Source organism: Lampetra fluviatilis, chromosome 40 (genome assembly GCF_964198595.1).
Source record: "Lampetra fluviatilis chromosome 40, kcLamFluv1.1, whole genome shotgun sequence".
Lineage (NCBI taxonomy): Eukaryota > Metazoa > Chordata > Hyperoartia > Petromyzontiformes > Petromyzontidae > Lampetra > Lampetra fluviatilis.
The window spans coordinates 4,249,584-4,263,874 of record NC_136314.1 but is presented as its reverse complement, the minus strand read 5'-3'; the positions used below and the strand labels follow the sequence as shown (position 1 = coordinate 4,263,874).

At 47.8% G+C, this 14,291-nt stretch overlaps 1 protein-coding gene across 1 annotated transcript in view; it reads right to left on the bottom strand.

The window, feature by feature from the left end:
• LOC144946127 (uncharacterized) overlaps window positions 1–11,611 on the bottom strand; it is a 55,045-nt gene extending 43,434 nt beyond the window's left edge. Inside the window, exons 1-7 of the mRNA XM_078874891.1 lie at window positions 11,598–11,611; window positions 10,549–10,584; window positions 9,676–9,756; window positions 4,459–4,527; window positions 3,726–3,761; window positions 2,196–2,255; window positions 1,064–1,108 (exon numbers count right to left, since the gene is read on the bottom strand). Coding sequence (XP_078731017.1) covers window positions 1,064–1,108; window positions 2,196–2,255; window positions 3,726–3,761; window positions 4,459–4,527; window positions 9,676–9,678 — 213 coding nt within the window. The 5' untranslated portion in view covers window positions 9,679–9,756; window positions 10,549–10,584; window positions 11,598–11,611. The remainder of the gene's footprint in view (window positions 1–1,063; window positions 1,109–2,195; window positions 2,256–3,725; window positions 3,762–4,458; window positions 4,528–9,675; window positions 9,757–10,548; window positions 10,585–11,597) is intronic.
• Between the last annotated feature and the right edge of the window lie 2,680 nt (window positions 11,612–14,291).

Genomic DNA, 14,291 nt, shown 5'->3' with positions numbered 1-14,291 from the left:
GAGTCTTTGGTTCTCTGTGTGAGTCTTTGGGTTTCCGTGTGAGACTATGGGTCTCTGAGTCTGTGGTTCTCTGTGTGAGTCTTTGGATTTCCGTGTGAGACTATGGGTCTCTGAGTCTGTGGTTATCTGTGTGAGTCTTTGGGTCTCCGTGTGAGACTATGGGTCTCTGTGTCTGTGGTGATCTGTGTGAGTCTATGCGTCTCCGTGTGAGACTATGGGTCTCGGAGTCTGTGGTTCTCTGTGTGAGTCTTTGGGTTTCCCTGTGAGACTATGGGTCTCTGAGTCTGTGGTTATCTGTGTGAGTCTTTTGGTCTCCGTGTGAGACTATGGGTCTCTGAGTCTGTGGTGATCTGTGTGAGTCTATGCGTCTCCGTGTGAGACTATGGGTCTCTGAGTCTGTGGTGATCTGTGTGAGTCTATGCGTCTCCGTGTGAGACTATGGGTCTCTGAGTCTGTGGTGATCTGTGTGAGTCTATGCGTCTCCGTGTGAGACTATGGGTCTCTGAGTCTGTGGTGATCTGTGTGAGTCTTTGGGTCTCCGTGTGAGACTATGGGTCTCTGAGTCTGTGGTTCTCTGTGTGAGTCTTTGGGTCTCCGTGTGAGACTATGGGTCTCTGAGTCTGTGGTTCTCTGTGTGAGTCTTTGGGTTTCCGTGTGAGACTATGGGTCTCTGAGTCTGTGGTGATCTGTGTGAGTCTTTGGGTTTCCGTGTGAGACTATGGGTCTCTGAGTCTGTGGTTCTCTGTGTGAGTCTTTGAGTTTGGCTCGAGAGGCGACGGCGCTTGACGAGACTGAGGAGGAGGAGGCCAATTGAGGCAGAGTTGATAAGCAATGTGGCGACTTCCCTCCTGCCAACTCGGGGCATGCATTTGGACTCGTGTTTTGTTGGAGCTTGCTTTAACTAAACGAACCCAGCGGCGGTGGTGACGGCACCTCCTCAGGTGACAAGTTCTCTTTTGACGCACAAACCCTGCATGCAGCGAGAGAGCTCATCGACCAAACAAGCACACCAACAGATGTAATCCTGACGATTTTATTATTAGTCATATACAGGTTGTCTCACCGTATCGCCTTTGAACCCCTCCAGTCCCTTGTCTCCTTTTTCTCCCTATAGGTGACGACACGTGATCGTCCAGGTATAGAAAAGTCACGAACTCGCACAGAGTTAGCGACGCATGCCGAGACAGAGCCCCTTGATGATCTTCAACAAGGTGCTCGACTCACAAACAGAAAAAGAACACTTAAAGTGCTGTTCGAGTAGTCATATATATATGGGACCTTTTTTGCCAGCATCCAAAATGATGAAAAATAAGAATTGTTTTTTTTTACCCTTTCTGAGCTATTAGTGTTCTAGATATTTGCTTTGTCTTGTTGCCGTTCGCCTTTTGGCGTTCTCTGGTCAAACACTGGCGAGACGAGGCCATGAAGGAGGCTGTCGTTTTGGTGTAGGCCCATCAGTTTCATAGACAATGAAAACATTATCAGAGCATCTTCTTGGTTCTTTCGGTAAAGTCACGTAGAAGGGAAATAATAAAATAATAAAAATAAAACATAATAAAATTATTATCACGACGTTTCGGCCACAACGCAAGCCGATTATTATTGCAGATTCAAATCACGGCCAGTAGTCTATGAGCTCAGACCAGATGTATCACTCGTCGGTAACAGCCCTAGCGGTTCTAGTATCTTCAAAGTGATAACCATTTGAAACGAGTGACTTTTCAAACAATTTCCTGTTATTAGTCACATAGAACAAATTGGTACGGCGAATATTCTACCACCTTAGGCGGTACCGATTTCCGCCGTGGCCCACGGGTTGCAGGTTTCATTCAGTCCTTCACCACAAATCACATTTGCAACTTTGATTCCTACACCGCGTATCGATGGTTCAATTTGAATGTGCAAATGTCCTGGTGTGGTCAGGGACTGTTGTTGTTGTTGTTGTTTTGCCCAAGCTTGCATTTAAGTGTTGAAAAATCGGCAGGAATTTATACTTTATTTATTGCAGTTATTTATTTCTAGTGACTTGCTTACCTTGACTCTACTTTGCACTCCTATTGTTATTTTGTGCATTGTTTGTTGGTGTGACCTCGCTGACCCCGCCGCCTGACTGGTTATCTGTGAAAAAGAGCTTGGAAGCGCGTCGGATTTCGTCCAGGATAAATAAAGATTTCGATTCCGATTCTGACACTCACCCGGTCGCCTTTCTCTCCTCTTATCCCTGTTGGCCCAAAAGCCACATCACCTGGCTCCCCCTGGCAAAAGACAAAACAAATAGACAGCCAGACACGCACGCCCACGTATACATACCAGAATCAAAAATGTATTTCCTGAGTAAAGCCCAAAGAGCAAAGAATCTCTTTTGTCATGGAGCGATTCGGCTGGCAGACAACATCAAAGCATTCCACGATTACAGATTTAGAAACAAAACGGACGCAATAATAGCAATTGTGTTGACATGTTACCTCATTCCAGAGGTGGGACAAAGTCATTGTTATGCAAGTCCAAGTCGAGTCGCAAGTCATCAAATTCATGACTCGAGTCTGACTCGAGTCCAAGTCACATGACTCGAGTCCACATCTCATAGGTGGGACAAAGTCATTGTTATGCAAGTCCAAGTCGAGTCGCAAGTCATCAAATTCATGACTCGAGTCTGACTCGAGTCCAAGTCACATGACTCGAGTCCACATCTCATAGGTGGGACAAAGTCATTGTTATGCAAGTCCAAGTCGAGTCGCAAGTCATCAAATTCATGACTCGAGTCTGACTCGAGTCCAAGTCACATGACTCGAGTCCACACCTCTGCCTCATTCACACTGAAATCCACGTGACTTTAATAACAGAGTCGGTTTAAATGAAGACAGATGGCAGAATTGGAGATGCCAAGAGACAAAACTTAGTTGGTTACCAACGCTATGGGGGGCAGCTACATTCAATTCCTTTTATCCAAATCATGTACGAAATCTGGGAACTGTTAATAGGCAATCAGACGCGCCTCGCAATTTGTTTTAGGATTGTCCAACAGTAACAACAATAACAGGTGAGACAAATCGCACACTTGGGGTTGCTCTGACAGGACCCAACGGTGGCCACGCTCGTCACTCGTTACAAAGGTTTGCGGTTCTAATCCGGCGGTCCTCCCCGGTTAGTACTGCACACTATAATAACGAAGCACGCACCATCCTCTTTCCAGCAGACGTCAAAGATTATTCCCTGACGTCATTAAAAATGAGCAGGCCATCGTGTGCCCGGCGTCACGGTGGGAATTTGCCAATGTTAGCAAATTTGTTCAATTCAGAAAATGACCCGCTAATTACTCAAATGAGGGATTAAGCATAGGAGTCATCGGCCCCCCCCCCCTACTTTGAAACTACTGCAGACCGTGTCTGTCAAATGTGAGCGCCGTCGCAATAGCCTTGGGCTATAAGAATGGCATGCATACCAATTGTTTAAATGACTAATTATATCACTGTGTATGCAGGCACGGATATATATATTCCCACACTGTGCATAGCCAAACCTGCTAATTGGAAGTATGTATGTATGTTTAACTTATTTCGCACCGTATGTAACCAACTGCGATAATCAAAGGTGGGGAGGCGTGGGGAAACAAAACAAACTAAAGACAAAGAAGCGTTCTAAAGAAAGTCGTTTTCAATTTAAACTCCTTGCGTACGATTCCTCCTGTATGAAATAAAACACACACACACACACGAGCCCTTTACCTTGTCTCCCTTAGGTCCAATCGTTCCAGGTACAGACTGAAACAAAACAAAGCAGGGTTCCCAGATTCACCTTCAAAAACTCAAAGCCATCACGCTCAAGGCACGCGCTGATGTGATGTTGTCTTCGTGTCAATTGTTCCGAGCCGTTAAAAATAGGCCCGGCTGGCACGCCGTGACAAGGCAGTGATAACGTAAGACTTTGGTTAAACAAAAGTGGACAAGGACATTACCGCAAGAGCACGGAATCAAACGGACGAGCTCTCGCCTTAGATTAGCCAAGCTCTGGTCGAAATGCGTTTAAAGGTGTAGATATAAAAAGGAACGAAAAGAAAAAAAAGTTATTTGTTACGGTTGGGGCAGGTTACCGAGACAGGCATTGAAATGACACCAGGAGATTGAAGCCAGGAGTTGGGCGGCTGTAAGAGGAGGGCCTTGAAAGTTGTCTCAGCCCGGCGTTAATTCAGGGGGAAGTCACGCAGCTTTGTGGTTCAGATACCATAAGATAGGTTCTTGAACGACACTCAAATTTAGAACAAGTGGGTGTGCCCAAAAGCCAGGCGGTGGTGGCTGTGGTGATGCTAATGGTGATGATGAGACTGTGAGAGCAGACGTTGGAGGTTGATTTTGAGCTGTGCAACAAGATCTGGCGGACGGACGGACGGAAGGAAGCAACGGCGACTTCACGAATGGCACTGGGTGGGGGTGTCAATCCCCTTGATCTAGAGACTCTTACCACACCGGGAGGGCCAGTGAAGCCGGGTTCTCCTTTGAATCCGGCGAGACCAGCGGGACCAGGAGGGCCCTATTAACAACACCGCCGGCAAACATTCAACGCGCTAGATCAATCGTCGTGCGCGATTGCAATTCACGGGTGTAAATCCATAAACATATACATTCTCACGCATGCGGTTCGAAGCGCTATACCGTGGAGCTTCAGAATCAATATTAATTGCGGCGTAATTCTACCTCTAAAGAATACACGTGCATATTAATATATAAATGCATAGACTCATGATTTAATTCATCTAATTAAGGTAACCACTCCCCTCCTCCATGCGTACAGAGAGACAAAGATCTTGCTTTGCCTTCATTGATCGGGAACGGAAAGTGCCTGTGAGCGAACACCACCTAGTATATGAGCACGCAATTATGGTGAGCAACACGCTCAGCCACCTTTGTCTTCCCGGTGGCTATGTTCACACGCAAAATCAGATGCTCTTATAAAAGCTCCCCCCACCCCACACACACACACACGGAGAGAGAGACACACACACGGAGAGAGACACACACACGCAACCTACATGCACACACAACGCACAAGCTATAAACACACCGAATACACAATCATTCAGAATCTTTACAAACACGACGTCTGCCGAACAAACAAAACAAAAAGCAATAAACACCACAAGAGAAACTTCGGCCTGCCTATCTCATGCAAATTTCCTCCTCTAAATACTCTCCGTGACATAAATAAATCTAACCAGCCCTCCTTAAAAAAAAAAGAATAGACATTAAACATGATATTTCAATACGCGGCCCTGCCTGGTGCAAGTGTATAGAGGGCCCTAACGTGCAAATAAAGGCAAGGCTGGAGGAGATGAGGAGGCGCGTTGACTTCTCCTGGGGAGGTTTCAGGGCTCCGCGTCTGGAATTAAATTCGGGCCCCTTCCTATTTCACTTTTAATTTTCGCCCCGCACGCCCAAGACCTTTTGTGATTTTTCAAATTAACAACGGTAATGTTATACGAGCGTGGCTCTGCATAAGGTGCGATTTTTATACGCGGCCCCGTATATATATGCGCAAAGGACAAGGTGCAGCCCGTCAATTGAGCCTCATGGCGGTACCCCGGGGTACAATAGGACCCCGGCTCTCGCATAATGTCCGTGATGCAGTCATTCTTAGTCTGTTGATGGTCGGCGATGTGGCAATCGACTCATCTCGACGAGCTGTACACGATGCACTATTCAAAGTTGAATTTTTCGATGACAGATTTCGTTATGCTGATGTTTGGCGTTTCGACATAGTGAAGTGGCACTGATTTCGGATTGATTGGTACCCCAGTCGCACAGTTAAGTACACCCCTGGAAAAATTAGTGTCCCAGAAATAAAATATTTAATTGTCTCGACCAGTTTAATCTAATCGACTAAAGCAATACGAACACTCAGTTATCAATCGTTGGTGTGAGGGGGAGAGACATTTTCTCCTCCTAATACCACCGGGTTAGGCAATCAGCAAACTTAATTTTAAAAAATTATACACACTTGGAGTCAATTACCATTTTTGGTCTTTCTCGGAGCACTGCAACCTCAAATAACGTACAAAAAATATCTAAATCTGCGTCTTAATGAAAAAAAACTTCTTCTCGTCAGAGCCAGGCGTGCTTTAGTCTGTGGTGGGCAAATCGTAGTCACCGTCACGCTTTATGATTTATGTCCACCTATCACCATCGTTGACTACAATTAAAACAACTATTTGTTGATTAATATTTTCATCACCGCCATCTGTTAAAAATTCCACATCCTGGGTCAGCTGGCCTGCTTGGCTTCTGCCGTCTCATTGCACGTTTTGTCTCGCAGCGTCCTAATGGACTCAAGCAGCCTCCTCCCTTCTCCTCCCGCCTCCTCCTCCTCCCCTTCTCTCTCCTCCCCTGCATCTCCCTCCTCGTCAAGCCCCAATGTCTCTCGACCAGATGGGACGAGCGTTAGTTGTCTGTCGCAGTTCCGGCCGTCTGGAATTCACTGCCTCCATAGACTAATGCCCATAGACTCCCACGAAGACCCCTCGACTCACTCAGAGACTCATAGACTCACACAGAGACTCATAGACTCACACAGAGACTCATAGACTCACACAGAGACTCATAGACTCACACAGAGACGTATAGACTCGCACAGGCTCACATAGAGTTCATATCACGTGATTGTTTTCGATCATCTGGAATTCACTCTTTCCTCCTCTCTCACTGCGTCATGCATCGGCGTTGTCACAGCTCTCTGAATCTGAAGACTTTCCCTCTCTCCAATTGATTCTCCCTTGCCTCTGTTCGCATGACACACCATCATTAACCGAATTAGTAATTTGGTGAATAAAATGTATACTCGGTGGGAGACTCGGTGAGTGAGTGCGGCTTCAGTGGGCGATGGGAGAATTGTGGGAACGAAAAAAAAATTCACGGCTCTCGTGCTGCAAGAGTCGCGGGCACAACACGCACGGGGCACCCCAAATGGATATTCACATGACCTCTGACATTCACCGGTCAGTATTATGAAAGCTTTGCAGCGTTCGAAATGCAACGTCCGAGTGCCACGATTGATCAGAATCTGAATTTTTTGTATGCATACTGGAGGAATCCGATGAGCTACAAAGCTGTTTTCTTTTCACAGACTTCCAGTAACCGTGCCACCACGGCCGAAGGCAAATGTGCCCCTGTCGGGTTTTCACGGAGAAACGCGGACAGGATTCTGCCCAGAAAAGGAGCAAAAAATCTTAAATAATCTGGGCAAGGGAAGCTTTCTCCACCACGCGAATTACGGCGCACAGTGTGTGTGTGTCTCGGCACCGAAGTGAGTGCCAAGGCAGCGATCATTACCACTGGGAAGCTAGGAGACAATGGTGATAATGTACTTTGCCCATGGTTACTGAATGAGAATATTCCAAGGTTTTTTTTTTGTCCATTTCCTTTCGGTAAAAACCACCGACCACACAACACCAATTTGCTTTTACGAACACCCGTCAAACAGAATAGCGCTGGTACAATGGAGCACACGGATATGTAGAAGTGCACTTTGAAGACGATTCTGCTTTGATGTACGCTGTGCACCTTAAATGCGATGCATCAAAGTTTCCACGGCACTCCTTCGCTCTTAATGCGCCACATCAATTGTGCCTTCAATTTCATGATTGTAATAATAGCAATTTATATTCCTCTGTTCGACGGAGGCTTCCCGCCATGCGGTGTCAATCTTGGTGGGGGGCGGGGGGGGGGGAGTTGATTGACCATACTTCACCACGTTGGTCAGTGTGGGTTCGTGATGCGGTGGGGGGAGCCAGGGACCGTGTCAATTGAAGTAGACGAACGTCTGAACATTGTTCCTTGACCCGCAGACGTTAGATCAAATTATTGTCCACTGTGCTAATCTGAATGACGCAATCATACATTGGGCTGGAGTGTGGTGCGCGGTTAGGGAACCCGGTGGCCTCGAGTTTCAATTCACGGCGTCGGCTCACGTAAGTTTGCGAGCGATGTCCGAATCAGTTCTGGAGACCCATCACATTCACCAACTGGCAGTAGTGGACCGGAATGGTGAAGTATGGTCAAAAGACCTGGTGACCAATCAACGGGGGAACGGTGAAGCCTTCAAGCAGTCGTGAAATAACGAAGGGGTGCAATCTAGAATTAATTATGATGACATCGCTATCCGGCCAGGAGGCTCAGCGGCGGTACCAGCTGCAGGCGGAGAGTTCAAATCTACGTTTGGGGGTCGACTCAGCTCATAATCCCTTCCCCTCCGGGGTCAATAAAACAGGAACTACTTTGGGGGGGGGGGGGGTAAACAGCGGTTGTCCTATGGATAGACTTGCTCCCACCGTATGAATGGCTGCACACAGACAGGAGATAATGGAGATAATCGCAACTGAAATGGTCGTTCAAGGAGCAAACCATTGGCTTTTGTTTTGAGGTTTTTCAGAGGAATCTTCCCTGCACTGCATACACTGCTCGTGCAAAAATAATTAGGAATTAGATGAATATACGCTCTCCGATAAGGCTGTTGATTCGCAGTAATTAACACATCTCGTCTGAGCATTTCATTGAGGGTATGGGATTTGAGCTCAAGAATCTTGTAAGCTAATTGAATGCTAAACTCCGGAATGAAATTTGGCCTCAAGCAAGCCGAGTGAGACGTCGCCTTAATTTGAAGTCATATGAAGTTGTATTTTCAATGCCCCATTGATCTGCTCTGCTTCATATTGCAATTGGATACATAATAAATGAGAATTTCAGAGCTTGTAAACTCTACTTATGAACGAGGACTATAATTATATTGTTTTTTTTTCATTTTCAGTAATGATGCTGGGAGACAGCAAATGTAAACATCCTTCCAAGTTAATTGTTTTAAATAAATACACGTTTAACGACACGTACATTCATGCATGATACGTGCGTGTGTCCGTATCAAGCTGTGCAAATGACACGTACGTTAGTACGCACGTACCTAAGTACGTATGCAGGTGCATACACACAAAGGCAACGAGGCCGAGTTCTATTTTTTTTTAATAGGCCGACAGCGCCTGTCAAGTTCGACACGCCACGCAAGTTGGGTGGTGTGGCCGGAACCACGCACGGCCACCTTTGTCTCCCCAGTGCTGATGTTTGCACACTCATTTGAGGCCCATTTGATCCGAGCAGAGGCCATATTCGTTCACCACTTGCCACCGATATATTAGTCACAGCCGAGAATCAAACCCAAAGTGACCGGGTTTGTATACACAGGGCGCTAACCACTGTACCGCCTTCTCCCCACACAAATACACAAGACAGACACAGCAAAGACAAAGATCCCCCGAATAGCCTTAACAGACTGTTGGGGCAAGTGCTGTTAGCGAGTAGCACCTATGAAGGCTGGCACGGCACACGAGGGGGTGGGTGGCCAACACCACGCCCGGCCGCCTTTGTCTCCTCAGTGACGATGTTTACATCCCGCACCAGGTACTCATTTGAAGCCAAGTCGACCTAGGGGAGGCCCAGGACCTGTTCTGATAATCGTCACCGGTGTTGGCTGTGAGCGGGAATCGAACCTGGGTCGCCAGGTTCGTAGCGCAGCGCGCTAACTGACCGCTACCATTCCGCTCCCTATACACTAGACAGACACACACACACCTACACGTCTGAGTACATGCACATGCATTGTGCGCTGAAGTGCGACGGGTAAAACGTGAGCTCGAACCATCTTTCCGGGAGTTCCGTCTTCTCCTCTGACTCCGGGAACGCCGTCTCTTCCAGGAGATCCTGGCTTGCCGGGTTCTCCCTGCGCCACAACACGAGCGGCAATAAAAATTAACAAAGTGGCCACCTTGTAAAACGACACTCGCGACCACCACCAACACGCGACTCAAGGGCCTTGCTCGAAAGAGCGCGGCGCAGCGCTCTGTTGCGTTTCGGTGGCTTCTGAGCTGGTGATGGAAATTCCACGTCCCTCCGATGGGGCCCAGTCTGCTCTTAGGACGAGGGCTGTTAAATTCTAAAAAAGTAGTCGCACTCATTTCAGTAACCATACAGGTGCAATGATGGTGACAGTAATCTTGATTAAAACAGCATCCCCGCACACGAGTGTAATTTATAAGATGTTGCCCACACAGGCCTTCCTTCAGCGGGCCAAACATGTACAAGTGCGAGGGTGACGAGATCTGGCCTCTTGAGTCAGCACAGTCCATTCCCAATCTTGCAATGGCCGCTGATGTTCTCAGGCTCATGTGTGGCCTGGCATTGTCTTGTTATTGGAGGCCTTTTGCCATCTGGCAAATCTTCATGCTCTATCCCGACATTCCCACGGTTGAACAGCACAAATTTTGTAACAGCGAAATGAAATGGTTACTGAGAAATAAAACAGGAGCCATCACTTTTGGGACAGCACTTGCATATTCATTGGGATCTCACCGGGTTCAATTAAACAGTCTTCGTCTTCTGCTTGCGTGCGGCACGACAGTTAAAATATCTCAATCCAATGTTTGAAAAGCATGCGACGGTTTCAAGTGAGGCCGAATGTCCGAGGTGCAGAGTTCAATTCGACGAAAGTGACTGCGTTGAAACATGTACGCACCTCTCTTCCTGTGAGACCAGGAGGACCCAAAGGACCCTGTGATTAGGATGCATACATTCACACAATCAATGCTGACAAGGCATCAACAAGAGCACAACTCCAAAGTGCAGGATTACCTGGCGCTCCCCACCGAGGTTTACTTTTTATTCTTCACGTACAATGGGCGACTGCAAGGCACGTGGCCCGACTTCCTAACTCGGAGAGCAACAGGAGGTCTTGGTGAAACTTACTTCTCTTCATGCACCCCGCGCCCCCCCCGAAGTAAAATACAAGTCCAGTATCCACATTGGATTTTGCTGCACCACCCTCTGCTGTCCACTGCATAGCCCCTCGCAGCCTATAACACCTGCTGCGCGTGTCGGATACCCATCCATCAAAAGGTAGGTGAGAGTGCAGTGGTCGGAGAGTGCGTGGCCCAAATTGTGTTTGGCATCTGAGATCAGAATTCTGAATCTTTATTTAGACTACAGGAGGACCGATGAACCTCCGAAGATATTTTTCACAGGTGTCCAGTAAGGGGGCCGGATCAGCGAGACGGAGAAAAGTTTATCAAGTTACGAATAAATACATTTTATATAGAAGTACAAATTCCTTGGAGATGTGATGATTTCGGGCGCGTCGTAGATGACATGGGTCATAGGCAGGGCCGGATTATGCCGATGTTGGGGCTCTAAGCTATGGCTCAGGAGGCCCCAAAGCATTACAAAAAAAGTTAACTATTCTCACAAAAAGGTCAATGCACATGGCAATTGAAAAAAAATTATATTCGCAGATATACATCGGCAAAAGGTGCAACATTTGATTGCGTAACACTTTAAACTTAGTATTTTTTATTCGTATTTAGAGCCCCCCCCCCCCCCCCCCCGGTCATAATGTTAGACCAGAAGCTGGAGCTTACGCCTAGACCCGGCACCGGTCACACGCCATGCCCATTCATTCAATCACCCACCGTTCAAACGAAATCGCGAGAGCACGACGCACACTGGCGGGCAGAGGGGGCAGGGAGGGGGGGCGTCGATGGACTTTAACGAAAGCCGCCAGACACTTACAGGGGGGCCGGGTGGCCCGGGGGAGCCGAGAGGACCCCTCCCGCCCTGCGGCCCAGGTGGGCCCTGCAAAGTAAACACCGCGGAGACGAGGACACGGGATGAGGAAACGATTCACCCCGGGGGGGGCAGGGTCGGACACACGCACGACGCGCAGCATTATCGAGGCATCCTTTTTTTTTTGCTGTTGCACGCTTTGTACGCACGCACGACGGCGAACTTCTTTCGCGCCGTACGTAGTCATTCGTGTGCAAATCGGAAGACGCCTTGACCACAATCGTGCATGGTTAACGTCGGGGAGCGGTTAGTTGTAGTACGTCAGCGCTGCGCTACGAACCCGGCAAAGATCCGGGTCACGGCCAACACCAGTGAAGATTATTTGAACTGGTCCTGGGCCTCCCCTAGGTCGACTCAGCCTCAAATGAGTACCTGGTGCGGTGTGTAAAAATCGCTACTAGGGAGACAAAGGCGGCCGGGCGTGGTGTTGGCCACCCACCCCCTCGTGTGCCGTGCCGGCCTTCATAGGTGCTCGCTAACAGCACTTGCCCCAACAGTCTGTTACAGGCTTTGTGATTAATGGAGACTTGCACTTTTAAATCTAGATTGAAAATAATTTCTTTATAGAAATGCTTTTTGTGTTTAGTTAGCTCCGTACGGTGCGAGAGAAGTTCAATATACATACATACACACGTGACACCTTGCAATAGTTGTGTCTGTGTGTGTCTGTGTGTGTGTGTGTCTGTGTGTGTGTGTCAATGTGTGTCTGTGTGTGTCTATGTGTCTGTGTGTGTATCTGTGTGTGTGTGTCTGTGTGTGGCACCAGCTCGTACAGCTCTCTTGACAACGAGGGACCGCGTTGTTTGGGGTGCCTCTTACTTTCTGGAGCGCATCATAATGCGGAGAATATGGAAATACCAGAACAGGTTTTACCCCTTTCTGGCAATAAAACAGACGTTAAGATGTTCGAACACCAAATAGAAACCTTTTGCAAGTAATCAAGTTCGCATCAACTACACGTACTTGTGGTGAACATGCAAACAAACATGCCCTGATTATCAATGTTTGCATTAAATTTCGATTGAAAGCTTTCGCGACTGCAGGGATTCATATTCTTGGTTCTTTCGGTAAAGTCACGTAGAAGGAAAAACAATAAAATAATGAAAATAAAACAATAAGCAATCATCATCAGGTGTGAAAACCACAGTAAATTCTCACACCTGATGAGTGCTTGTGTTGCAATCGAAACTTCGTGAGAATTTTATTGTTTTATTTTTGTTTTCCCTTCTACGTGACTTTACCGAAAGATCCAAGATTATGAATGTTTGCATTGTCTTTGAAATTGATTGGCCTACACCAGAGACAGTCTTCTTCATGGCCCAGTCTCCGTGTTGCTGCACTTACTGTTCATACTTTGATACGAGCAAAAAAGGTCCCATGATATGGCAATGTAAGCAGGCATGCTTTTTTTCTTTTCACAACTTACCACTGTTGTTGATCCTTGAGGGCCACTCGCTCCCTGCAAATAATGAATATATGAGATAAATCCTGATCACGAAAAAACAACCTTTCCAACACTACAATTTTAAGAGTAAAAGCGAAAAGCTGCAGCCCTGCAATTGCTTGCCCACGTCATTGCTGGTGGATGGGCCTCGGACTATGAGTTCTAGAGAGCACCCCTAAAATGATAATTTGCCTACTCCTGCCCGCTCCCATCTCATCTCACTCTACTCCCATCCACGCACTCTCCTACCTCTCCCCTCTCGTCTCTATCAACCCTCCATGCACCATCCCCTACCGCTCCCCTCCCATGTCAATCTACGACTCTCCATGCACTCCCATAGCTCTCCTCTCACAACGCCCCTCCATGCTCGTTCCCATCATTGCCCTCTACCACGGTGCTAACCCTCCACGCTCTCCTACCTCGCATCTCAACCTACCCCCGCCTACGCGCTCTTCCACCTTTCCCCTCACTACTCCTCTCCACGCACTCTCCTACCGCTCCCCACTCATCTCTGTAAACCCTCCATGCGCCATCCGCTACCACTCCGCTCTCATGTCACTCTACCCACCCACCCACCACCAGCAGCCCCAACAAGGCCTCCCCGTTGAAATCCCCACTCAGCAATTTCCACCACTCGCGCCAGGCAGACGTCAAACAGCGCCGAAGTGGCCCTTCACCTGACTCGGAGCAAGAAGCGAGGGGGGGGGGGGGAGCCTGGGAGTTGTGTGGTGTTGGTGAGATCGACGAGACTGCGAGTCCATGCTGTGGGGTCGCTGCCCCATCAACGGGGGGTGAGAATGATGGTGGCGGGTGGCGGCTGCCTATGCACCCCCCCAGTGGCGGCTCCTGCAAAATCTCTCAGGGGGGGCAAATGTCTGGATGATTGATAAGGATAAGGTCCACCCATGCAATGAATAAATTAACAGCTTAAGCATGTAAAGGCAACTTCACTTCTTTAATATTAATGAAAAATAAAGTGACTCTTACAATACATCTTGTTTGTTTATATACTCACTATTAAAACAAACCACTCAAGTTTATTTTATTAGAGATTCCGCTAGGTGGCGATAAATTATATTGTTGGATGAAACGTGCTTACGTATGATGACGTTAGCACGTATGATGACGTAAGCACGTTAGTGCATGCCCTCACGGAAGCCATAGAGAATGCATTGCAGCGCCCCCGTTCGAAAAAA